Genomic DNA, 25,264 nt, shown 5'->3' with positions numbered 1-25,264 from the left:
GTTGCCCCGACCCAGTTTGGGTCCCGCCCCACCGCCACCGTGCTTGTGTTTAGGGGCTGAGGACATTTTGTCCAAAACAATCCCTTCTTTTTCTCCTCCCGCCAGCGGCTCAACGGATCGGGAAGGGATTTCCTCCCCCTAAATGGCCGAGGAAGGGGGGGGGGGCTGTTTACGCTGCCACTAGTGTTGGATCACATTTTGGTTGTGGGTGTCTCTAGGCAGCTGCTCCCTTTTCGGACGGGATTTTTGAGCCCCCCCCCTCTCCCCTGCACTGAAAGGTGGAGCAAATACTTCCAGGAAGGAGACGGGAAAAGAGAGGGGGGGGTCTTCAGAAGCAGATTTAAAATGACTTCTGGAGTTCTTTGGCTGCCTCCATGTTATGAACACCCACCGTGCTTTTTAATTCCTCCTTTGTCAAGAAGTCATAACAGGTGTCTGGCCCCCCCTTCCCGCCGTGCCGCCTGGTTAGCTTATTTTCTACTCACATGGAAACTTTTTTAGAAACATATCCCGGTCTCCTTCGAGCGCCCCGAGACACGATATGAAGACTTCCTTTGAAGCCTTTAAAGGTTACTTTCACACTCGCTCCAAACTCTCGCCATGCTACATTAAGACACGGTCAGAATTTGGAGCGCTGAGCGGATTATTTTGCTCGTCAATTGAGGGAACAAATCGAAACAGCAGCTGCATCGCTGGCCATGTAACCCAATACATGTTTTCTATTGGCTTGTGAAGTAGATCAGTCAGGTCCTTGCAAAATGTTCATTTCATAGCAAAATTGCACACGGGTTTCACAGCTTCGATTCGGGTTCACTCGAGCGTCACAGCAGCCTGTTTACAAAAGTGCTTCTCATGTGTTTATTTTCTTAGCGTTTGTTCAAGAAGCTAAAGGAAAAGTGCAGCGGAGGCTGTGACTCCGCAGCATGCTCCAAGCCGTGTTTATTTGTCCTGCCCGTGGAATTCCAAGCCTGCGTAAAAAGAGCCTAAAAAGGCAACGCCGCTTGACTCCGTGTTTAGACAAGCGCCCATGCTTGTGATGTACACCTTCTCCTAACAAGTGCAATTTCACGCCACCTGGGCCCGTCAGTCAGCCGATTGAAAATGGCCGCCGTTTTTGTGTGACCATTAAAATGAGACCAATTGTGCTTTCTTTTTCAGGTTTGAAGAAATTGTCAAGAGGAAAGAAGTTGAATATCACGCCGGCGGTTCCACGCAGAACTCGGTGAAAATCGCCCAGGTTAGTCTGTGTAATTCACCCGAGGTGTCAAAACCAGAAAGATTGCCTCCGTCCTGCAAATAGTGTTTTCATTCCAATCCAAACAAATCAGCATCATTGCTTCATTTGCAACAAAGAGACAAATGACTTGGCGAATGTGTCAGCGACCCTTTCGGCTTTTCTTGATTGATTCCGATTTTCTGCAGCGTTTGCACTACGTGTCATCCATTTACAGCCACGTCTTGATTACCGTTTGGAAAGAAGGGGGGGGGGGGCGTCTCTGTTGAGCTTATGATGCCTGTTGAACATTTCCTCAGACCCGCTCGATTGCAGAAGGGCCGAACGGGGGCCCGGCTAATTGGAAACGCATGTGTCTCACCCAAAGTTGGATTTAAAAAGCAGAGCAATCCCCAAGTTTTTTCGGAAATGGGAGGTCTGATGTCTCATTGACTTATTTCTCCGGGTGAAAACACGCCATGAGCTAATGTTTGCCTTTTATAGCTGGTTCGCTTAAACAAATAAAGAGCAGTGACGGGCTAAATGGAGAAATTCCTGCGCCTGGTACCACTTAGCCAACAAGAGAAGAAAGAGTGGCGCTTTTGTGTCCATCCAGCGCTCGTCGCTAGAAGAGCCCATTAGGCCTTTTTCCTTCTTCTTTGCGCCTAATGACGCCTGTTAGGACACGCATTCCTCGTGACTGGACATTGGGTATTAGTGACTCGGGTCTCGCGAAGAGCCCCGACCTTGCACTTTAATCATCCAGCGGCACAAACGTTAACCGCCGCTGCGCTATTAAAGCTCTTGCTCGTCTTTCGCTTCTCAAAAATAGCTTTGTGTTTATTATTTTAGCACACTGAGCGGCACGCTAAATGATAGTCGGTGACATTTCGCCACACACGAAGCAAGAAAAAAAAAATGGCCAAAAAGAAGAGAAAAATTGGACAATAAGAAATCATTTGGAGTGTCAAGCATGATGAAATTTCACCACAATTGATATCACTCGCAATCAGTCGTGATTACGCAATGATGGATTGATTTTTATTTTTTTGTATTTTTATTTTTTAGCATCATCAAGTGTGTCTGACAGTAAAATTTATCAGGCGCATTTCTGTCCTTCTGTGTCGCTCAGCAACAAGAGAGGAAAAACACTTTGGGTTGAAAGCATCATATTTTTCCCCTTCTCTTTAGGAAACAAAGCACAGCCTGCAATTACCGTCACCGTTTCTCCCTCCCGAGTTCAAAAGTTTAGCGAGTCGTCGTGACGTGCCAGGCACTAAATGAAATCCAAATGAGATATTTGTTTTATGTTTGGATGGAAAAACTGACAAGGGGTCTGGAACGCAGTACCGCGCCTGTTCAACTTATCCACAGCTGTTTTATTTAGCGCATAAAAATACCCACAACAGTTTTGAGTCGATTCAGACCCGACTGGCCAAGATGGAAAATGCGGAGGTGAGGGCACAGCGGATGCAGAAGAAAAAGCTGCGGCACAGTGACAGACAGACACTAATGGTAATGCCACTTAGCGCTGCTCTTGACATCCTCCGCCCACGCCACCATCTAGCAATGAAGGGGGGTGGGAGGGTGCTGCAGGCCCGAAGAGTCGGAAAGACTCTGCCAAAACAACGCATGGCCCTCACATATAAATTGCATCATTAACATCGGCGAGATTATTCCGAGCTCTCCCACCGGCTTTATGGCAGCAACGGCAAGAGCAGCAGCTCAACTTAGCGACTTGACACTCGGCAGACGTGCGACTTTCTGGAGCGGATCCGCGGGCGGGGGGGGGGGGACAGGAAAGGAGCTGTGGGGGGTTCATGTGATGCTATTCGTACCGAAGCTCTTAAACAAACTCAGGGAAAAAAGGACCCGAGGCTTATTACATGCTAGAAATTTTGCAAAAACCTTGCAGCTAGTTTTCTGTTTTTAATGCAAAAACAAACAAAAGAAAATATTCCTTGCGTGCCAAATGCTACTCGATCGTACTAGGTACATTGTAGCTGCATAGATCCGCAGGCAATTAACTTGTGATTACCATCCGAGGTGAGGGTTAAGCTCCGAGTTAAAGGTTGAAGCGGCAAACATTTTGGTATGAGCCCCTTTCCCCACCTCACGGGAGTGTACATAAAAGCCCTGGGCAATTATTTTTTGATGAACATCCTCGGGTGTGATGAATGTGGGATCCCCCCCCCCCCCCCCCCCCGCCCCCCTGCCTGCGTACTGTCCGGCTTCTGCTTAGCGTGCAAGTTCCCTTTTCACCTGAACAAATGGCTCCTTTGCACAAAAAGTGCCAAGCTTTTACTTTTACTGGAAGGCGAGCCGAGCAGTCTGCAGTCATGGCAGCCAAAAATGGGGGAGGGGTTGGGGGGGCGGAAAAGCGTTGATTATCAATCATTTTAAATTTCTGACAAGAATCGGATGTGTCATAAACCTATCGGTGCCCTCTTCTATAATTAGCCAGCCGTGAGAACCGTAAGCCATTTATTTGCTGGGAATGTCAACTACTTAGCTGTAAAGTAATAAAAGATAATTGGCAAGCGCGCTTCCAAAGCCGCCATGTTATTTCCTTGATGTTTCCTAAATGTCGGTATAACGCCATACGATGTAATTAGCCGGCTGTGAGAACGGGAGCCGCCCTGGCAAAGCCGAGCTGCTCCGATGACGACAATTGTCCATTTTGGTGGCAAGAAAATTGGACGTCGACTCCTCCTTTGAAAAAGTTAAGGTGACTCGGGTTTCAAATTAGGCTCAGTTAGGTTTCGATTTTTCGTCCCTCGAATTCGTCGCACTAATAACAGTGCTAATGTTTTTTTGTACTTATCTGACAGTTGATGATGCTGACGGCTGAGAGATGAGCACCCGGCCCATCATTATCGAGCACCGCACGGGGAATGCGGTATCGCAACCTCAAACAGCCTGCGGGATTAGCGGCTGCCGATGAGCTGTCAGTGGCTTTGTCGGCCGCAATAATAGCCGAGCGGCGCGCGACAATGACGCCGTCTGTCGGGTGTAATTGTCGCCTGCGCTGGCGGCGAGGATTATGACAGCCCCTTGCGTAAACCCCCCCCCCAAAAAAAAATCTTTCGTGTTGATTCGCAGCCCTCCTCCAATTAAGATATGTCATCATTAGAGTTGGAATTTAGCACCGTGAGAGTTTGGCATAATTGTGCAGCTATTTAAGGTTTCCCTCTCAAATTAGGGTTGAGGTTTGGAAGCCTGGGTTAAAGTTTGGGCTTTGTTTACAACAAGTCAATATTGCCAGGAGGTTATTTTTGGCCTTATCGCGCTTTCCTGGAAGAGAATAATGAGGGGGGGGGTACAAAACCTGAAGGACTTTCTCTTGTGTTCATAAACATGCCTGTCACTAAGCAAGTCATGACAGATTCCACCGTGGTAATTGTGTAATTACAGATGGGGCTGGCTGCCCGACTGGCTGACTTTAACTAGGACACGTTGTGCTCGCCTCTCCACAACAAAAAGCGAAGCGTTGTCACAGCCACTTCAGCGCCGAGTGGGCGGGAGAAAGAAAAGACGGAGCGGGGTGGAAAAAACCAAAACAAATCCAGAGTGGAGGCTGAGGCAAAAGGGAGGCCTGCATTCACCGGGCCATTCCTCCGCTCGAGCACAGAAACAAACGCGCTGACTTAGTTCTACTTCAATGTCCATCCGACTCTGATCCCCAAATCTAATTTCAAATTCATCCTAGCTGTAAAAATAACGTTTCTGCATAGCAGTATGCGGGAGCAGAAGATTTGCTAAGACAAATGTGTACGCGAGTATGTTTGTATCCCACCATCTGTGGCCGGCCGGCGTTGACTATTTCCACACCCGTGGCTCCATATGGCATCGACTGTACATAAACAGAACACTCGCGCTGCAAACAGACCTTTTAGCAGAATGAATTTTGTCACGCGGCTATGAAAATGGCACACGTTGAGACGTTGGCAAAGTGGGCATTTTGCATGACTGAAAGGATGAACGCTATAAACGATGCGGTAAAAACTTCACGCGACATTGTTTCAATGTCTGGAATAAGCTAAGCTAAGCTAAACATGTTACTGCTAAGCACCGCTTTGGCAGCTGTTTGCAATTTTGCATGTTGGCTCTCAGAGAAGAGCACCGGGGGGGTGCTTTTCCCGTCGTCCGCCATTAGAACGCCGTCTTTGAGTGTGTAACGATCACTATTAACTGTCAAGTGCGCATTAAAGGAAATAATAACATGCCGCACGTGGCTTTACTTGTATATATTATTTATTCTCTGCAAAAAAACGATTGCAGCTGCGGTCATTTTGAAACTCTTGTTAAATTATCTTTTCTTCAGTCCGCCTCCAATTATTTTTTTTTATGCACTCGAAGGATGCTATTTCGCGATCCTAAAAGTCAAGCTGTTTATTCAAATGAGCTCTTTCACACCCTCGGCGGCAAATATTTGAGTTGAGCCCGGCTGCGTTTTCAGAGCACCGAGCGACTGGCTTGTAACGCTTAAGCGCCGCTCGGAGCGCGCTCGTAATTACTCCCACGGAGGACTTGTCTTGTACTCCACTCCCTCTCGCAGCGCGGCACTCTCCCCCGTCGACGTTTATTGACCTTTTAGGAGAGATTTGCGCAACACTTGGAGCGTATACTCCGGCGCTGCTGCGGCGCGGCCTTGCTTCTTCTCTTGAAGAATTGCGGGTCTGCGTAGCAGCGGCCAACGAGTCGCCGTCCAGCTGCCAAAGCCAACAGGAGGCGCCACGGCAAGAAAAAAAATAATGAAAAAATGTGCACTTTACAGTCCATTTGCTGGCTGAAAAAAACCTCTTGCTGTTTTTTGCTGCCACGAATTGGCAGCCAGACAAACATCTGATTTGTATTGTTTTTTTTTTTTCGGGGTTGCAGCTCGGGTAAGGGTTTGAGGTCAGCTTTCAGTTAGCGCTAGGGTCGACGTCTAACCATAGTAGGGTAGTTAAGTTTTTATTAAAAAAAAAAAAAAAGGCACTGTCCAGAATCGCTTGTTGTAGTCGAGGTCATCATAGTCACAAAAAAAGGTCAGCCGGGTCATCCCGCCACCGCCGTCAAGTTTTCCAGCGCTTGCTCTAATGGGAGAGCACACATGAATGTGATCAAATTCACTTTTTGGCAGACGGACGGCCTCGCTGGCGCACGCAGCAATCATGGAAATAGCAACGGCATGATTCACTCGGCTTCCATGGAGCGCATTGTCTTCTCCTGGCCATTCGCAAAGTCGCAGAATTGGCGCGGCGGCGACGGCGGGTGTCGTATCTGGCGAGGGCCGCTCATTCTTCGGTGAGCGTTTGCAAATGCTCTCGTCTTGGCTTAACATGCCAGGCGTTAAGTAGGTCAGTAACGTTTCCATCGCTCTTTTGTAAAACACGCAGGACGCTCGGGGCCCCGCGTCGGCCGCCGGCCAAGCGCAATAACGGGAAGCGGGCCCAGTCAGATGACATTGTTATTGCAGCCCTTCCCGGGAAAGTGCGGCCGGCTGAGAATCTATATTTTGATTTATAGCGCCGTCTGAATTTATGCTCGGAGCCTTCCGCCGAGGGGCCGAGCGCCGGCGAGCAGGAGGGCCCCCGCGTCATCTGCTGTAACCAAACGGAGGGTTCCCCTCTTGAGAATGTGCACCTGTAGCGGGATATTGCATTTCTGGAAGCCACTCGAGAAATGCCTTCAAGAGGCTCTTTGCGGAAATATCACCAAAAGTAAAACCGGTACCATGAAATATTGAAGTATGGTCGTTCCAGCCAGTGTGTCATGCTCAACATTTGTCTATGGATGGATGGAGCTTCTTCCATTTGTTTGACGCAAGTGCTGTGATTTACCAGAGGGGAGTCCAGAGGGGTGCCTTAACCCGAGCAGAATTACGACGGCTTTGTAGTAATCCCAGATCGCCGTTTATTATCCGCTTGGAGTGATGATACGAATTCCCTTCTTTATGCTTTGCTATTAACGGCCATATTTTTCGCCAGAGACCAGGCGGCGGCTAATTTATCACTCATGCGGGAGGATGGGAGGAGTGTTGAGGTGAGGGATGATGATGAATGGCTTTGGCAGCGTTGTCTGGCGCACCTCCACACCAGCCAAAAGGAATCTGGAAGGTTATCGCAGCAAGGTTTTCTCCCCTCTAGAAAAATGCAAAAATCTATTCGGAATAATGCACAATTGGTTGAGTCTGGTTTCAATGGCACAACTTTGCCGGCTGATTGAATGGCGAGCGTCTCAAGGTCAGCCGGCAGCTCAGAGCTTTTTTTTTTTTTTTTTCTGCTTACCTGTGCAGACAAATGCAAGCGGAGAAGCTCATCGTTGATATTTCCGTCCGCAGAAATCTGCAGAGGACTTGGAGGCGCCCGTAACTGGATAGCGGCATGCGTTTTTTTTTTAGCAGGAGCCCCCAATAAATATAAAGCGGCCTTCTCAGTTCAGGTGCAGGCCATCCTCAAAGTTGCTTCCCACGCACCCGACCGAGTGTCCGTGAGATGGAAACCTGCTAGAGTCATTTCCAATGTATTATTGGAGCTACAGGCCAAATTTCCAAATGACAGCAATTTTGAGAGGCGGAAACTTTCCGTAGGAATCGATGAGCATTTTTTGGGATAAATTGGGAGTAAAGCAAGAATTTACCAAATTGAAGGTTGCATAAGCAGAGCTCTCTGTTCCGCTTAAGTGTTTATATTCATCCTCCAAAGTGATTCATTTCCACAATTCCCCCCCGTGGATTGCTTCCAATTTGGAATGCTTCCCAAATTGCCTTTCTTTAACTTCCCATGAAAATTTACATTCAGTCATTTTCCGCCCCGTCAAAAGCCTAAAAGCAACATTATCGCGCCTCATCTGTGAATGGAGAAGGATTGTCTCCGGGGTGGAAATGTCTGTCCATTTATATTTTCAGACATTTTCTTATCTATTGCCGCTTTGCTTTTATTAGTGGAGGAAGGCAGCTTCTGGCAATAAGCACAAGTGTGTGTGTGTGTTTGTCAAGCTTTTTCTCTGCGTGGGCGCACCGTGTTCTCATGCGCGTGTTAGTGTATGTGCGCTTGTTAACGACCCTGCAAAATGACAAGCTGAGTTGGCAGTGAGAGTACAGCCGAGGGTCAAACAGAGAGAGAGGAGGAAGAGGAGGAGGAGAAGAAGGGCGCTGCTGTGATTCACCATGCTGTCATCTGAGGGACGTGGGGGGGGGGCATGTATCCCCACCTGAGCGGCCACTCGCTCGGCACATGTCGTTATTTACAGCCTAACCTTGGAGCTCATCATGGCGACGGCAAAATCAGATTGGACTTGACGTGTACCCGAGCCGCTGACCTTGATAAGTGCCAGGCGCCTGCAGCAAGGAAGGTTAGAGCGGCAGCAGAAGAAGAAGAAGAGTGCACTTCTGGTGGCTCTCGCCACCAATTTGCGCATGCACGATTATGTCCAGCACTTTCCACACCATTCACATGTGCAACCTTTGGGAGCTTTGATTTTAAAAATCCCACACATTATCGTAGGACTCTTGGAAGGCTTGAGCGTATGCAAATTGAACTAAAATGTCCCACCGTAAGTGTAAAAACAATTGAGGGTAAGTGTTTGTTTTTACCCCAGTGGATGATCCAGAAGCCCCACAAGGTGGCGACCTTCTTCGGCTGCATCGGCACCGACCGCTTTGGCGAGATTCTGAAGAAGAAGTCGGAGGAGGCGCACGTGGACGCCCGCTACTACGAGCAGAGTTGCGAGCCCACCGGCACCTGCGCCGCCTGCATCACTGGCGACAACCGGTGAGCACCCGCCATTTGTCACAAACGACCGGAACACGCCAACAAATCACTCAACTATAAATGAGTTGAAAGGGAAATTGCTCAGTGTTGACCTGTCAGTCAGCCAGCGAGTGCGTCAGCGACCCAACTTGTCTGATGTCAAGTCGTGAAAAGGTCACGCGGTGCGTTCGGAGAGTCTGGCGGCGCAATATTTCTTGTTGCTCAGACGGCGTCAAAGGTCGCCCGGCCCATGGTTGTCAATGACTTCCAATTGGATGCTGATTGGACTCGAATCCAAACTCGACAACAAAGATGGAGTCGTGAGAAATTAGTTTGAAGTCCCGGTCAGAATTTTGCAATCCGTCTGCTCTGCCTGCACTCATTGAAATGGGCTCAGTGCAGCCAGCGCTTTTGTGTCGCAGCACCTGCTCTCCTCTCATCGAGGAGCTCAGATTGTGGCACTCGGTCGCTCACTCATAAAGAGGCCGCCCGCCCGTCCGTCCGTCCACTACCTAATGGCCCGTGTTAACATAATGCCACCTGCCTCCCTTTTGATAACCGCCACTCCCAGCTAACCACTGCCATCAGCACTCACAAGCAACTTGGCCTGCATGCTTTTTTTTTTTCAAACCCTCACAGTTGTGCTATTCCGCCTTGGCTGTGCATGTGATACAAAAGCACAAAATTTGGAGACTTTTCCAGAAATCCACTGATTTAAAAATATGGAAGCTGTTAATATGAAGTAGGCCTGAAGTGGTCTAACTGAGTCCGGTGTGTGTGTCCTCCTGTACAGGTCTCTGGTGGCCAACCTGGCGGCAGCGCAATGCTACAAGAAGGAGCAGCACCTGGACCTGGATAGCAACTGGGACCTGGTGACCAAAGCCAAGGTCTACTACATTGCAGTAAGAGGCACCATCACCCCTCACCATCCTTTTAGCCTCGTCGTCTCATTAGCAAGCAAGTCACATTCTCTGTCTTCATCATCATGGCTGGTGGCGGAAGCCAAGAGAGCAGGCAGGCAGCGAGCGAGCGCTGGCGTTTCCCACAAAGAGCGAGAATGTTGAAACGCTGCCAAATACTGGGTGGCAGGCTGTTGCTAGGAAATGGGGCTCCTTAGGCAAGGCGTTGCACAAAGAGGAATAACAAAGGCGGGAGAGGATGGGAAAGGGGCGGAGGGGAAGGGGGGAAAGAAGAACTTACACTCGCTAACAGACTGGAGACTGACGGGCATAATAAACACGTTTGATGCTTGTGTGTCCAAACTAGATCAGGAGACAAAAGGCGATGATGGCCTTGTTTTGAGATTTCACACCGATTCTGTATCGCAACACGTCGTTTTGACGTGTGAAGCCCGAGTTTGTTTCTTCCTCATAAAATATATCGATATTGCGTTATGGCCATCCAAATAGAAAACCCGTGAAATCCGCAATTGTCGCAAAAATGCACCAGAACAGAAAATGATAGCGATGTTTCCCCACAGGCTTAGCGGAGGCTAATGAAATCGATAATGCGCTGCGAGATGCAAGAATACGAGACATGCCGATATTGCGTTTGGGTCCCGGCCGTGTGCGAAAGGTCAGAGCGGTAGGCTGACGTGTTGACGCATTGTGGGAGTAACTCTAATTGCTTGGGATCATGTCTTCATGCTGGCCCAGTTAGCCTCCCTCCCTCCCGTCCTTCCTCTCAATGCCACTCACCCTCCCACCCCTCCCTCTAATGTGGAATCATCATGTTCTTTTATCCACTCTGCAGCATCACCGCTCCCGCCACCGCCTTGTTTTTCTTCCCACTGAGCGCTTTGCCCTGTAATTTTATCTCCTCCCGCTAGATGCATCCTTCAACTTGTCACTTTGCATTAACCTGCCATGCAGCGGGAACAGTGGAAATATTCAAAACATTTTTTTTTTAAAAATCAAACAGTGCACCTTACGGTCACGGGCAGGTTGATGATGGAGAGGGAGGGCGCCAGACAATTGGCTGTAAAAAGGCCCCGTTAATTACCGCCGGGCGCAGATGGTCCAAAATGAGCCAAGGAGAGATGGAGGAGACGCTGTGCACCCTCTGCCAACTGGCCAACAACAAAACCTCCACAATCAATTGGCTGTCCCCGAGCAGGATTTTTTTCTCTTGCCATTCAATACATGTCTCATCCTGATCTAATGACTCCGATAAATTACGAGCGTCGTTAATATTGCACTTCAAGTGTTCTTATTCTTTAAGAATGCAAAATGGACATCGATCTGTTTACGAGCGGGCAATCCGAAGCGGGGCGAGCGTCCTCACGCTGACCTTGAGCTTCCTCGCCGCTGCTGTTTATCTGCAGCTTTGCTTTTTCCTCCCGCCTCTTCCTTCCTCCTCACTACTCACGCTGCGCCACCCCGTGCAAAGCCCCCCCCGCCCCATCAGTCCTTACACATTGCTCGGGAGGGATCACGAGGCAAAATGCAGGAAGGAGGGAAAAAAATGGAGGGGGGGCGGTCAAAAACTGGCAGTGTCCCCGCTTTGTTTGCAGGCGATCAGTTACAATGGCGCTCGGCCGCCAATCCCAATCCGAGCCGCATTTTGGTGCCAGGTTTGACTTGTGGCCAGGCTTATTAAATACATTTGTACATCAATTCATCTTCCAAGCCACTCTCCCGAGGGTCAGCGTTCCCCTCGTGTTGTCGAGCTGCTCGGAGGGATTGTGAGTTTTTCTCCCGCCCTTTTCTCAGCCCCTGCCAGACAGCCGTGAAACACGTTCTGGATCACCAGATTAAACCGTGCGCTTTATCGCAACATGAAACGTTGTCATAATATTTAGTCACACCCCTGTTGGTCAGGCATAATATTAAAATTTTGCATTTGTTTATCAATACAGTCATACTTTGCCCCATCTAAAATGGACGCTCATTTGGCAACCAAACGATAAAAAACGATACTGTAGCGATATTTTGTCCGGCGCCCCCCTCTGGAGCTCTGTGGGAGCTGCACCCCTTTCGTCAAGCTGACACTTTAGTCAATTGCATGTGATTATCCTTCCCTAATTGCCGGCACGCAAGTCTTGTGAATCCACGACAACAACGGCGCCGTCCCGATCGTTCGGCATGTGTGGCCAATTATGGAATTTCAATCAAGTCTAATAAGAGGCGCTCGGCCGTCGAGTGTCTGTCTTTCCGCGCCAGTGAGCTGCCTTGGTGCAGGGGGGGTGGGCGTCATTGCGCCTGGGCTGCACCTGCCTAATTGAGTGGTAATGAGCTGTCGGGGTGCGAGGGTAGGTGGGCGGGGCTCCCCCAACCCGAGCAAGAGTGAGCAAGAGTGAGCACGAGCTTGCGCTAGCTAGGCTTGCCACTGGTAGAAAGTAACTACTTCATTTTTCTTGTGCATCTGAGTTTAGTTTTCTTGTAACTTTTCCATTTTTATTCCCAATAAGTTTCTATTTTCCAAACTTGAATATCTGTATGTCGACTCTGCCTTCACCTCGTCGCCCTCCCTCGGCGGCCTCCGCATCGACAACTCATGCTACCTCTGAGAATCGACCCCTGCCCGCCTGCCCTAATTGAATAGACTTGAGTAATTATTTGCCGAGGCGAGGGAAAATAAAGAGCCACTTGGCGGCGGCGAATAATGCCTGATGGCCACGTGTTGATACTCTCATCGGGGAGTGCGGCCAACCCGCTTGAGTGTCTGATTAAGATTCACTTGGCGGTGTTTGACGTCTCCTGGGCAAAAAGATGGAGGCTTAGAGTGCCGAGCCGCCCTTTTTTGATTACGGCGCCTGAGCCTCGATGGAATCGATACCAGGCGGCGACATTCGGCTCCTCCCACTTCCACAGTGAAGGCATGTTTAAGAGCATCCATCGAAAAGAAAAAAAAAAATGACATCTCATGTTTACTTGTTAAAAGAAATTTAAAAAGGAAACATTTAAAAATAAAAGCACTTGGAGTACATAATGAACAATTTCGTGGCTGCGGCTTTGAGCACTCGTTGATTGATGTGGCTCGCATTCACTCATGACGTGTGCGTGCGTGCAAGTGCCTAGCAGATGTTCAACTTGTGATTATTCCTCTCTATTCTTTTTCTTCCTAGCATTCCTGCTTTGTTTACGTTCTGCCACGAGAGCCCACCCCACTGCCAGTTTGGCCTCCCTCCATCGGCAAGCGCCAATACTTTTCATCGACTTTCTCCTTCTTTTTTGTGCGGCTTTTGAGGAGAAGCGATGGCCTCGTAACGTTTACAAGCGCTCCATCGACTTAGCGTAGCCCCTCATTACCCGGCAGTACATTACTTTGCGTTGTTAACGCCAAGTCGGGGGTTGACCCGACGTTTATACCTCTTAACCTTTTTTCCCTGACGTCTTTGAATGCATCTTGAGTGGAGGAGGATGACATTTTTGCTCTGTTGTCATGGAGACTGCTCACATGCCACCATGTGACTAAATATAGCGCCTCGGGTGTTTTTTTTCTTTTTCTTTCTTCCCGATGGGATGAGAACACACTGCCGATGTACTTGAGCCGCACACACACACGCGCTGGCATTACAAATTTAGCCAAAGCTTCAAGGGGCGGTATAAGTATTTGGGTGCCTGGCCGTGAAACTCGAGCTCGTAGAAACGGAGTAGGCAAAAGTATTCACCGGCCTTGCCCTCCGAAACTATTTTTTCAAATGCAAAGCGCGTCAACTGAGACATTGTTTTCAGAAATGTTTGTTCTTCGCGGCTCGGGAGGCTTCACGGATTTTTGTCCTGGAACATTTGAACAATTTGGAAAGTGTAAAAAATAACATCTTGTACAAACAAGTCGCCTGTGATCTACTTTCCATGTGTTGCACTCTGTTTGGGCCCGAGCGAAAAAAAGTTTTTCTTAATTATTCTTCAGAAGCCATTTTGAGGGTCAGCTCAAAATGATCGGTCCAAACATTTGCACTACGGCAGAGTTATGCAACGGCTCTCAGCGACTCCTCTCGGCTTCCTTTCCGGTTGTGTCGATGGCCGGAGCCTTGAGGGACGTTCCCATTAGCACCCGACATGGTGGCCGCATCCCTCCGCACGAGATTGCCGGCCGCCGTAAATACAAAACAGACCTCGAGTCCTTTTTAAAGCTCGCTATGTCCGTGTCTTTGTTGCAGATGCCGTGGCGCAATCGTAGAGGGGAGGGGAGGGGTGGCGGTGGGTAATCAAAACAATAACAACGGCCCCATTTTGACAAAGCCTTCCTCCCGGCCCTCCATTGTCACAAGATGTAAGCTGACTCATGCACACAAGAAGGGCATGCATCCACGCAAGCAAGGGCGGCTAAAATTAAACAAAAAAAGGGACAAAAAGTGACTTAATTTCTTAGCATTGCTATTTATTTCTTGAATCGGCAACTTTTTGGGTTGTCGAGCTCGGAGCCACATGCTAAATTAACACCAATTTAGCATGCATCTTGATGTCATCGTTTGATGGCCCGTTATAGTTTGCGGACTTTGGGCCCCTGAGCCATAGGTTGCCCACCCTCACTTTAATCATTCAATGAAAATCCACCGCTCCACATGAGTTTTTCCTCCCCTCAGAAACGACTGGATTGATTATTTCCCATTGCCGATGGAGAAATAACACGCCTCCCTCTAATTGGTTTGCAGCAGACTGCGGAGCTCGTTTGGACGCTGGCAGGCATCCATCGCACGTGCCAATTAGTCACCTCCAGAGGAAAAGGAGGAGTGAGGTTGATGTCCCGTGCCGTCCGCACCGCTGATGCGACGGATCGGGTCGGGCCGTCCAGTAGAGGGCGCGCCATCGAGCCAAGCCATCTCGCTCTTGACACGCGGCGCTTCAAGTATGACCAAAGCAGATTAATGCCTGGAAAAATACCCTTTCATTGACGCCGTGAGAAAGGCTAATGATGATTGAACAGCGCCGGAAGAAGTCGTGCGGCATCACCCCACCGCGTGAGCGAGCGCCGTTGCCATTTGCATTGCGCCAAATCAAAGTTTATTGATCGAGTTGGCCCAGGCGCCGCCTCGATGCTCCTCAATCAGGGGATGTCCTGCGGCTAATGGTCGTCGTCTCCCCGCGGGCCCGATGACACGCTCGCTTCACCGGCAAACTCGCCGCCCAATTAGCGCGCGAGAAAGTCGATAAATGGGATGGTAACACTCGCCGGCGACGCTGACAAATTTTATTGCAGAGAGAAAATGTTCATCCAAATTAGTATGCGTTGATATTCGTCCCACCCTCGTCGCCATGGCGCAAATAATCAACATTTGTCCTGAACAGCGGCGGGCCTCCCGACTCCCTCCCTCTCTTCAAATCACCTGCCTTTACATTTTCCGCATGGAAAATTCCAGCGTGGTGAAAAGTAGAGTGGCTGAGGAGAAATAAGTTTTCTCACCGAGCGGAAAGTTGAAAAGAATAACGCTTTCCTTTGATTTTCTACTCTGTGCACTTTCCAGTGAATTTCCTGGAGTGATAAGAGCTTAGCCAATGTAATCCTCACAGGACCTTTCTCTGGCATGCCAGGAATCAAGAAAGCTTTTTCCCAAACACACCAATGTGTCAGGGGAAGAAAAAAAATCCAAATCAACAATACACTAAAATTCAAATGTTTCTGTAGAATTTCAAACACAAACTAAATAAAACAATAAAATTTCCAAATAGCTTTTTGTAAGCTTCGTCAGCAGATGGCGCTACTCACTTCCCCGCTCCGTTTTCGCGCTTCCATTTTGTATGACATCGTTTTGGGCTTAGAAAAGGCTAATGCTGAAAACAGAGCAACCTCCTCCAAAGTCTTGGAGAGGCCATTGACTCGACAAAGGGATGCCATGCGGCAATTGAGCCCGCAGCGCTCCTTAAGTGCTCCGAGCCTCAGTGCCGATGGCCCCCGCGCTCTTCCAAACATGACATATTTATGATGGCGCTTGTTTAACCTCTTTTCTAATCAAATGGCAGAGGTTCAAGGAGACTTACCCTGCTTTGAGCCGTGATTTACTTCCCGCCGGGCGCCCCCTCGAAGGCCGCGCCAGATTTATTTGCTCGTTGTAGCTAAATCGGTCAAATCGCTGCATTTTTTTAAAAAAATGTCAGGATTGTTAACAACACTTTTTTGCATTACAAAGACTTTCAAATAAGTTTTAGGACAAAAAGTCATTTTTGATGCCTGTTTGGATACATGACCATGTTTTAATGTTAACTCGGGAGCTTTTCATTTAAGGAAGCAGTCGTGAATGCGGCCTGACTTGAAGCGCCGCACTCCCGTCACGCAAATAACCGAGATGTGATCAAGTTGACGACACGTGGTCACAAGGTGCACTCCGTCTTCCTCCCCCTCCCTCCCCTCCTTAGAGCAAAGGCTCCGTTCGGGATCTAATCCCTGCCATCGATTCGACTTTGTTTACTCTGACATGGTCTCTCTCTTCTGCCCCAATTAGAAGGCAACCATTTCTCTTCAAGTGGCTCTTTTTCATGCGGCGGCTTGTTTCATTTTGAGGGCTCATTCTTTCAAAATAACACAATGAAAAAGTGTGCATTTGCAATTTTTGACTTTTTTTTTCGGGAACGCTAAAAAGCTTACGTGGTTTGCTTTCGGTGCCTACGCCGAGGCCTCGTCAAATTAAAACCCGATTATTCGCCCTTTAATGTCTTTGGCACAGCAGCCTGATGCCTGCAAGATGCAAATTCCACGAACTGTCGCCGGGTGGCTAATTCTTTTTTTTTTTGGCCCGCCTGCGGCACTCTGGAGCGGGAGGGAACATTCTGCCACAAATATTTGAGTGCTTTTATAGAGGGGAGGAAGTCAACACCATAAATAGAAAAAAAAAATTTCTCCACTAAAAAACACTTGGGCCCCTGTTGAATATTCCCACCCCCCAAAAACATTGCATAGGCCTCAGCTTGATGTGATTTAGGGTCCACCGCTTTCAAGGAAATTGGACTTAAGGTATGAAAGTTCACACTTCTTGCCTGCGGCCAATCGATTTTTCTCTTTGGCCTTTTTTTTTTTCTTTTCTTTCCCCCTTTCCTGCTCTCTCTGCAGAGCTGCACTTGCTGCTTGTTGTGAGCGTAAAACACGCTGTTAGTGTCGGCGAGGTCGAAAACCTCAGCTTGACTCGGGCGTAAATTGAATCATTTTTAGGGAGCAAAGATCAGCAAATGCGGTTCAGGAAATGTACAGCGAGTCGACGCTCGATTAGAAACCGTTGGTAAGCAATTTCAAAAGCCTTGGCTCACTTTTTGGCAAGCCACTTTATTCCAGTTAGTGACTATTCGTGACCTCCCTTTGCATTTTTAAGTTGATTCTTTTATTTGTGTTTACATTTTGAAATGCTCTCACCCCACTTTAGCGCTTGGTGTCGAATAAATGAGACGTTGCGAAGCTAAACTGGCTTTGGGCTTGACGTTTCCAGTTTGGCAGCTAAATTCCACAGGACAGACGGGTTTCGTTCTGGGAATGGTCTGGTGGAACCAAATTGTCGCCAATCCTGTCTGTCCGTCTCTTTGGGGCACCGTTTTGGGTGGGTCTTGCTATTAAATTGGATGTTGCTACGTGAACGTGTCTCTGCTCGTACCCGAATCAGTCCATCTTGCGATATCGACACCTTTTCATGGCTCCTTAATGGACAGCTTACTTAGCAAACTTCGGGGGGTGTGGGGAGGGGGGTCAAGTTTAAAGGTGGCGGATGTCCATCAGTCAGGTGAGGAAAAGAGGCTCCTTTGTTGAAATGCTGCAGCATGTGGCCCAGCACCAATTAGGTGGAACACTTCATCTTTTTTCAATACAAACAGTCTGAGTGTATTCTTAGCTTGACAGCCAGCCTTCAGCCAGTCGTGAGCGAGGGCGCTCCCCTCACCTTCTCCCGCTGCGTCAATGTAATCTGGCAGATGGAGAGTATTTGCAAAGGGGAGGGGGGGGGGTACATTTCAAGGTGGGTGTAGAAACGTGGATCAAATTAACTCTTTGGGGCCTTCCAGCAATCATAGCTTTGTTATTCTAGGCTCTCGGGCAAAGCCAAACTGGATTCGATGGCTCGGCCAATTACCTGTAATTTTCCAGGCCGCTGCGCCGGCTTTTGCCAGGCCGACGGCAAACACTGGAGCACTGTCTTCCTTTGGCTCCGTGGCAGAGTTTGACCTCGAGTGACCCCCGGCCGACCGCTTTCCATCCATCGCGGTGACACCTTTTGGAAATATTTGCTGAAACCTGGGGGGGGGGGTCCTCATTTTTAATTCCAAATTGGTGAGGTAAGAGTTGCCCCCTAATCTCAATATCGTATGTTTCAGGAAAGCCTTGAGCAGGTCGCTTCAGTCATCAGTGGCGAGCAATTCTGTTGCTAGGTCGTCGGCTACAATCGGCTTTACGCAATCAGCGGCGGCGATCTGATAAGCCGAAGCAAAACACGAATCCCGGACGGGAACCGAGAGACAGATGTTATCGGCGGCTTGCGAAAATGTCGACTTCATGCTCGTCGCCGGCACAAATGAGACATTGACGCTTTGAAAGCGGCCCCCCGCTATCCTCGCCACTCCATCCCACGCCCTGGCAACGCAGCTGAAGACTTTACCATGTTCCAGTTCACGGCCGGTTGCGGATTCAAACTGGAATTTGAGTCGCAACCGTGGGACTTTTGAATCTGCCTCGCCGCTACCTTGATTTGAAAGGCAGCCAAGACATCTTGCATCCTCATTGCGCTGTGATGACTTTCCACTTCCACTATAAAAAGCCAAAGAAGCTCTTTGGGGCATCAATTCATGTGCAGTATTTTCAATCTTAACTTGTGGGAAATGTGGCGTCATGCTTCTGGCCGAGGGGAAGTCACTTTTTCAAAGTTCACAGGCCCTCAAGGATATTGAAGGCAGCCTTTGATCAGCTTGTTTGGAAGCGGCGGTGTCAGGAGACAATCTCCGTTGGCACGCGGCGAAAGAAACATGTCAAGGTTGCCGATGGGCCGTTTGCGCGCCGCGATTTCTCGCCTTTGGTCTTCTTTCAGACAGGTGCTACCTGACGAGTCTTTGCCATCGTGACCATGTCGTCGTATTAGCTTGCGGCTTTTAATTGAGCGCCGGCAGCCTGAGCCCCGGAGAAAGTAGTCAGGATTAAATGGATCAGTTGAAAGTCTTCCTTATTGGCTTCGGTGTTATCGAGCGGCCGACTGGTTTTACAGAGCGGCTCGTCGCTAAAAAACAAGGTCAAGCAGATCCGTATCAAAGCGGGGCAGCACTTCTGTGTCGGGTTTCCACCTGAAACTTAAAACTGTTTTCTTGTCCGATTTTTATGCCATTCACACAATGAGCGACGGCGCTTCTCTTGTTTCTCAGTAAGGGGAGTCCACACCGGACTTTTGTTCAGCCATCACCGGATACGAGTGTGTTGTTTCCCCACCGCAGGCTTTGTCCCAAATCATCTGCCCCCCACGCCCCCCTCGCCTTCTTTCCATTCAATAATTCCACCCACAAATTGGCACTTCAAGTGTTTTACTCTGTGGCGGCCATTCTGGATCGTGTTACACAAATTTGTAAATGGAGTAACGCTCAGAATTGAAAAATGTCAAATGGCTCATTTTGAAATGCAAAATGGTCGCTGTGGTCTTTTCAGGGCTTTTTCCTAACCGTGTCTCCGGAGTCCATGCTGAAGGTGGCCAAGCACGCCTCGCAAAACAACAAACTCTTCTGCATAAACCTGTCGGCGCCTTTCATCTGTCAGTTTTTCAACACCGCGATGATGGAGCTCATGCCTTACGTGGACATCCTGTTTGGCAACGAGACGGTAAGTCTTTTCCTCATAAGCCCAAAAAAAAGTCAACTCTCAAAGTTGAGTGTGCGCAGCCGGAAGAAAACTCTGATTTATGGCTTGCTGTAGCACTTTGCCTTCCTGCTAATTGCTCCGAGCCTCCCGAAGTGTGTTTTGCAAACGCTGCGTGTTTTGCGCAGTTTGCGGCCACCGTAGCGCTTTGCCTCCACAAGCTCATTATTGACTTGAATGATTGGGGATAATTGCCCGTTTGCAGACGGATTCACGTCGGAACGCTTCTCCGAAAACCAAAATAGGCGCCGAGGCGGACGACTTGCCTAACACAGGAACAACAATCCCTTCTTATTTTTTATTTATTTATTTTCTTTAACGGCAGGAGTTAATACGGCCCCCGACGAGAGAAATGATTACCGGCCGTAAAATTAGCAACGATTTAGCAATGTGCTCTCTTGAGCGTAGGACATAAAGCAGCAGCAGCAGCAGCAGTAGCAGCAGCGCTCAAAAGAAGGGCAGCGGCCATGGAAGCGTTGCGCTCGGCTTTGCGCTCTTTAAGACAAACGGGACCGTCGTTACAGAATTAATCTCCCCGACTGATTGGCCTTGTAAGCCTAATGTTTGCGTGCCACTTATCTATATTGCTGCTCTTTTGGGATGAAAAGTAGCTTCGCTCATGAACCAAATTTCTCGTTCCCAAATATTGTACCAATTTAATAGGAACTCTGGACTGGTTGTCTCGCTTTGATTTGAGCGCACAATCGGTGCAGGGCTGTTTTGAAACGGGAGCTGTGCTAATTTCAAACTGTCCCCTTCACAGCTCAGCTGGAACAAAAACTAAAGGGCCCGCGTTCCCATACGGGTGCCTTTCAAAATCCGTGTGACAGTACAAGGGAGTCGAGGCACTAAACGGGAATTGGCAGAGCCGTCACAAGGTGTCATTGAACCTAGCCAGCCCGCTTTTAATTGAAGCGGCTCTCGCATTCTCCAAGATGAGTCACCGGCCAGGAGAAGGCCTGCCGACCTTAGTTGTGACGTGCAGTTATGGAGCCACATGAGTCACGCTGCATATTAGCGAGATCATTAGTTAAATGGAAGGGGAAAAAAAAAAAAACACACACAACCTGCTCTGGTGGGTTTTGTCCATGCCAGAAAGACAACAAAGAGCAATTTGGGAAATTTCAGACCTTGCAGTGCTGCAAGAAAAAATGGCCGACTTCCTACGTCTTCTCGGCCATTTGGTGTTTGCTTATCTTCGATACGTTTTGCATTCTTTGGAAGATGACCTTATGAAGGCTTCCTTTGCTGACACATATTGTATGTTGGCAAAAAGTCAAGTGAAGATTTGCGCTCCCCTCGCTCATTTGGCTGCTCATGAAATTGTGGATTATTAGCTTAAGCATGCTGAAAATAGCCCGAGGTTCGTTTAATCCTATGACAGCGTCAACGTTCTCAGCGCGCCTTCTGATACCTTTTTAGACACTTTGTTGCAACACACACACACACGAGGCTCATGATTTCTACAATTCTTTATTTTTGTACGTTTGTTATTTATTGTCATTTGATTTTCTGTAATGTATAGCTTGATGTTTTTTCTCTGTGTCTGCAGGAGGCGGCCACGTTCGCAAAGCAGCTGGACTTCCAGGTGAGCCGTCGGCAAGCGACACGCCGACGTGCCGACGCTTCCTCCTTTCGTCTTGATTTCTGCTGATAATGAAGTTCTTTTTTGGACAGTGATTGATGCGCTATTACACTCGCCGGGCCTCGCTGCTGTTGCCATGGCAATTGGGCAGTTGTCATGGTTTCTTTGTTCAGCTGCCTCTCTCTCTCTCTCTCTCTCTCTCTCTCTCTCTCTCTCTCTCTCTCTCTCCTTCTCTTTCCTTCTCTCTCTGTGTCGTGACGCACCCTTGCTCGCCCGACATCGTGTACAGATGTTCTTTATTGAATTTTTTTTTTTTTTTTTTTTTTTTTTTTAAGAGACGACGGATCGAGCAAGCCGTTTCTTTTCCTAAGTAGCCAAGGAGCAATGGCACGCAATAACCGAACAGTTTTTTTGACAGAAATAGAAGCAAAAATAACACAATTCTATTTCTTAAATATTTGTTTTTAACTTGATGTTATTGTTTTTAAATCTTTCATTTTGGAGGCTGCTCTGAAGCTACTACGCGCCACTTGCCAATGCCTCGCTATGCCCCCCCCCCCCAACCCCCCCCCCCCCAGCACCTTTTTATGGTGGGCACATAAAAGCGAAGGGCGACAACGTGCCAAAGCCTCGTGCGCTGGTGCGCTGGTGTGTCGGCTGTCTGAAGCGCTTCTACGCAGTCACGCTGACAAATTGCTTTCTTCTCCCCCCTCGCAGCGCCGCGCAGCGCCGCGCAGCGCCGCGCCGCGTCCTTAGCTTGGCTCACAAACAGCCTCGGCATTAACCTCACCATTAGCACTTACTTAGAGTGTTACGCCCGCTTTTCCTCAGCCTCCGCGGACCTCTCGGGGCTGATTAAATGACGCTTGGAAAGCGTTTAGAGGTGGAAAAGCTCAACGGCACGCCATTTTTTTTGGGTTAGTTTTTGGAGGACCCCCCCGACGGTGTTGAGGATGCTTCATCACTCCTCGCCTTTGGGCTGCCGTGCTTGTAAATCACGACGAGTTCATAATAAAGCAACATGGCATTTTCTCAACAGTTTTTCAGCGTCGCCGTCAAAAGGCAAGCATACTGCATTTTTATGAAAAGTTGAATGTCAAAACAAATACACACAAGTAATGAAAGAATTCAGTCACTTTAGTTCACTGACGGCACAAAGCTTTTTTTTTTTTTCCAAGGAATTGCCATCAATAGTGTGTGCTTGTTTTAGCCACCCACTCAGCTTTTGTGATCATTTCCTCGTATTGATCCTCGGCACTTGATGAATTTCCGCTGCTTGGGCGCCTCGTTAAATTGGATATTTGTTTGCAGACGGAAGACATCGGCGAGATCGCCAGGCTGGCCAGAAACCTGCCCAAGGACAACCCGGCCAGGCCCAGGGTGGTGGTCTTCACGCAGGGCAAGGACGACACCGTGGCCACCACCGGTAGGTGCCCAAAAATGTTCCCACTGAGTTTGACGTGTTTATTTTCCTTTCCTAATATTTACGAGCCGTTCTAATTCGTCCCAATACTTTCGCCCAACCGCAATACTTTTGCCCCACTTGCGGTCGCGCGTCTACGTCCACGACAGATGTGTGGCCTCAAAAGATGGCCGACACGGAAGAGGCCACTGCAGCCGTCAGGCGTCCTCGACTTTGAAGTTGCACTATTGACACCAGATGTCCAAAAAAAAAAAAAAAAGGAATCGACACGCCGGCAAGTACTTCACAATATTTGAATGCACTCCAGACATTTTTTTCCAAGGCTTCTTCTCTTTTAGGCTAGTTTTTTTTTTTTCTTTAACTGCGGCTCTCCTTGCCCGTATGCGAGGGCATTGCCGTACCTTAATCGCTTAAAGGATCGAAGGGGAAGGACGTTACCCGCGCCCCATTAGCCAAAATCAATTAGCGGCAAAAAAAGTGACGCTGGCATGGCACGTTGAAATGTTTTCTCTCACGTCTCGTCTTTCTGGATACGCCTTGGCGAGGCTCCTCGTGCCGGCGGTTGCGGTAATTACAGGCATGTGTAATGTTTTCAAGTTGACGCCGCCGCAGAGAAGCCGATTCAGTGTCGACTCTTTTCCCAACGTTTCGCCTTTGCCAAGGAGGCAATTTCTTCCTTTCGCTGCGTTTCCATTTTTTTTCTTTTTTTTTTTTTTGGCCGCCGCGCAACGGGAAGCGTTCCAGAAAAAGAGGAAGACGTTTCTCACACAGAGGGTGTTGTTCAACTGTGCAGTTCCAGACAAAGGTGAAAAAGACGCCTTGACCAAACGTGTTTTTGTTTCAAGGTTAAAAATAAGACAATCATTTTGTGGAAGCTGTGCACTTACTGGAGCGTCTGCGCTGCACGTTCATCTGCTTTGTTCACCGCTGGTTGGCGCTTTTGAAAAGAACGCTGCCTAATAAAGGGCTTAATTGAGACTAATTTCAAAGAGACTCCTGTTGAAAGACCTTCTCTGTGTTAATCGGCACCACACAAGAGGCCTAATGAGGCGATTAGGAGAAGACGCACAATTTCGTTGTCAGCGGTGACGTGACAAAAGCCATACGTGTGACATGCGTGTGACGGTTGTACGGAAAAAAAAAAGCCCTATGAAAAAAACTATTCTCTATGACACTGATAAAGGCTGATTTGTCTATTGAATAATTCCAGTCAGGCTATTAATAAATTAGGAGGAGTTTGATATGGACAATTAGTTTGAGGGGATTCCTGCCACGGGTCAAAACCGACGGCAAGCATAAAAAGCGTCGACTTTGTCTCCTTTAAGCGTAACGGTATTTGTTGTGTCCAAATGATTTGAAGAGGGGCCGCTCCTCCTCTTGTGTTGGTATTTGTCATCAATGTACCAGGAAGGGGAAAAAAAAAAAAAAACGTGAAAAGTGCGATGAATTGCCAGCGCCTGACTGCCGAATAGAAAGAGATTATTGTGTTGATTTAAGAACATTGTGTCGTGTTGGTGTGTGTTTTGCCCCGCAGGAAAACGACACCAATTTCGCAAGGCTGATTCTTGAGTCTATAGACATTGGCTGCACCAGAACCTCTGGGTGGCAAAAAATAAATAAAACAAATAGTAAAACTAGATCTCATTTAACACGTCTGTGTTTTGCCCAGCACACCTGTTGTTTTTGTTGTTGTTGTTGTTTTTTAACAAGAACTAAATGCGAGATGTTTTTTTTTTTTCGTTCGCAGGTGAGAAGGTGACCATGTTCCCCGTGCTGGACATTGACCAGAACCACATTGTGGACACGAATGGAGCTGGAGACGCCTTTGTCGGAGGTACGCTGGAATTTTTTTTATAAATACGGTGTGTTAAGTGCATTCTTTACTTGTCAGGGTTCCTGTCGGCGCTGGTCCAGGAGCATCCCCTGGAGGAGTGCATCCGAGCGGGACACTACGCCGCCAACGTCATCATCCGCCGAGTAGGCTGCACCTTCCCGGAGAAGCCCGACTTTCACTAGACCAATACGCTCGTGCATACGTGCGTGCGTGAGCTTTGGGATTTTATGTACGTACGTCGTTTTTATTTTCTACTCACAGTAAGCATCCTGGGAGCAAGCGCTAATAAATGTCCATCCAATGGTACTTTTGAGTCAAACTCTTGAGTGTACGCAAAACTCCCAAGTACAACCACATCTGTTTAAATAAAATAAACCTCAAAAGCCGCTTTTTCCGCACAGATGAGTCCTGAAAAGATGGGGGGGAGGGAGGAAGGAAGCGGGAAGGGGGGGTGCGCATTTGTGATTGGGCAAGATGGCCACTCACATGGCAGCTGGCTCATTGGCCTCCTTCAAAATGACAGATGGCAAAAGACAAACACCAAAAAGGGAGGCAGACATAATCATGTCATGACAATGGAGGCACCTTTTTTCCTTCCTCTGCGCCGCTCTCACTTTCTCAGTTGAACTTCTTGCCTCGCTCCATTAACCCGAGCAGTGGAGCCATTGCAGTTCTTACACTCAATGTGCTACCAAAATGTGGGGCACCCTCTCAAAAAAAG

At 48.4% G+C, this 25,264-nt stretch overlaps 1 protein-coding gene across 2 annotated transcripts in view; it reads left to right on the top strand.

Moving 5' to 3' along the window:
* Nucleotides 1-24,849, top strand: part of LOC148382295 (adenosine kinase-like) — a 29,162-nt gene extending 4,313 nt beyond the window's left edge. For both annotated transcript variants that reach the window (XM_088359227.1, XM_088359226.1), the window contains exons 4-11: nucleotides 1,159-1,237; nucleotides 8,798-8,970; nucleotides 9,743-9,851; nucleotides 19,495-19,665; nucleotides 21,254-21,289; nucleotides 22,598-22,712; nucleotides 24,457-24,543; nucleotides 24,601-24,849. In XM_088359227.1, coding sequence (XP_088215353.1) covers nucleotides 1,159-1,237; nucleotides 8,798-8,970; nucleotides 9,743-9,851; nucleotides 19,495-19,665; nucleotides 21,254-21,289; nucleotides 22,598-22,712; nucleotides 24,457-24,543; nucleotides 24,601-24,725 — 895 coding nt within the window. In that variant the 3' untranslated portion in view covers nucleotides 24,726-24,849. The remainder of the gene's footprint in view (nucleotides 1-1,158; nucleotides 1,238-8,797; nucleotides 8,971-9,742; nucleotides 9,852-19,494; nucleotides 19,666-21,253; nucleotides 21,290-22,597; nucleotides 22,713-24,456; nucleotides 24,544-24,600) is intronic.
* The last annotated feature ends 415 nt before the right edge of the window (nucleotides 24,850-25,264 follow it).

The sequence above is a fragment of the Syngnathus floridae genome, chromosome 18 (genome assembly GCF_059516105.1).
Source record: "Syngnathus floridae isolate MCC-2025c chromosome 18, RoL_Sflo_1.0, whole genome shotgun sequence".
Lineage (NCBI taxonomy): Eukaryota > Metazoa > Chordata > Actinopteri > Syngnathiformes > Syngnathidae > Syngnathus > Syngnathus floridae.
This window is presented reverse-complemented; position numbering and strand designations above follow the sequence as displayed.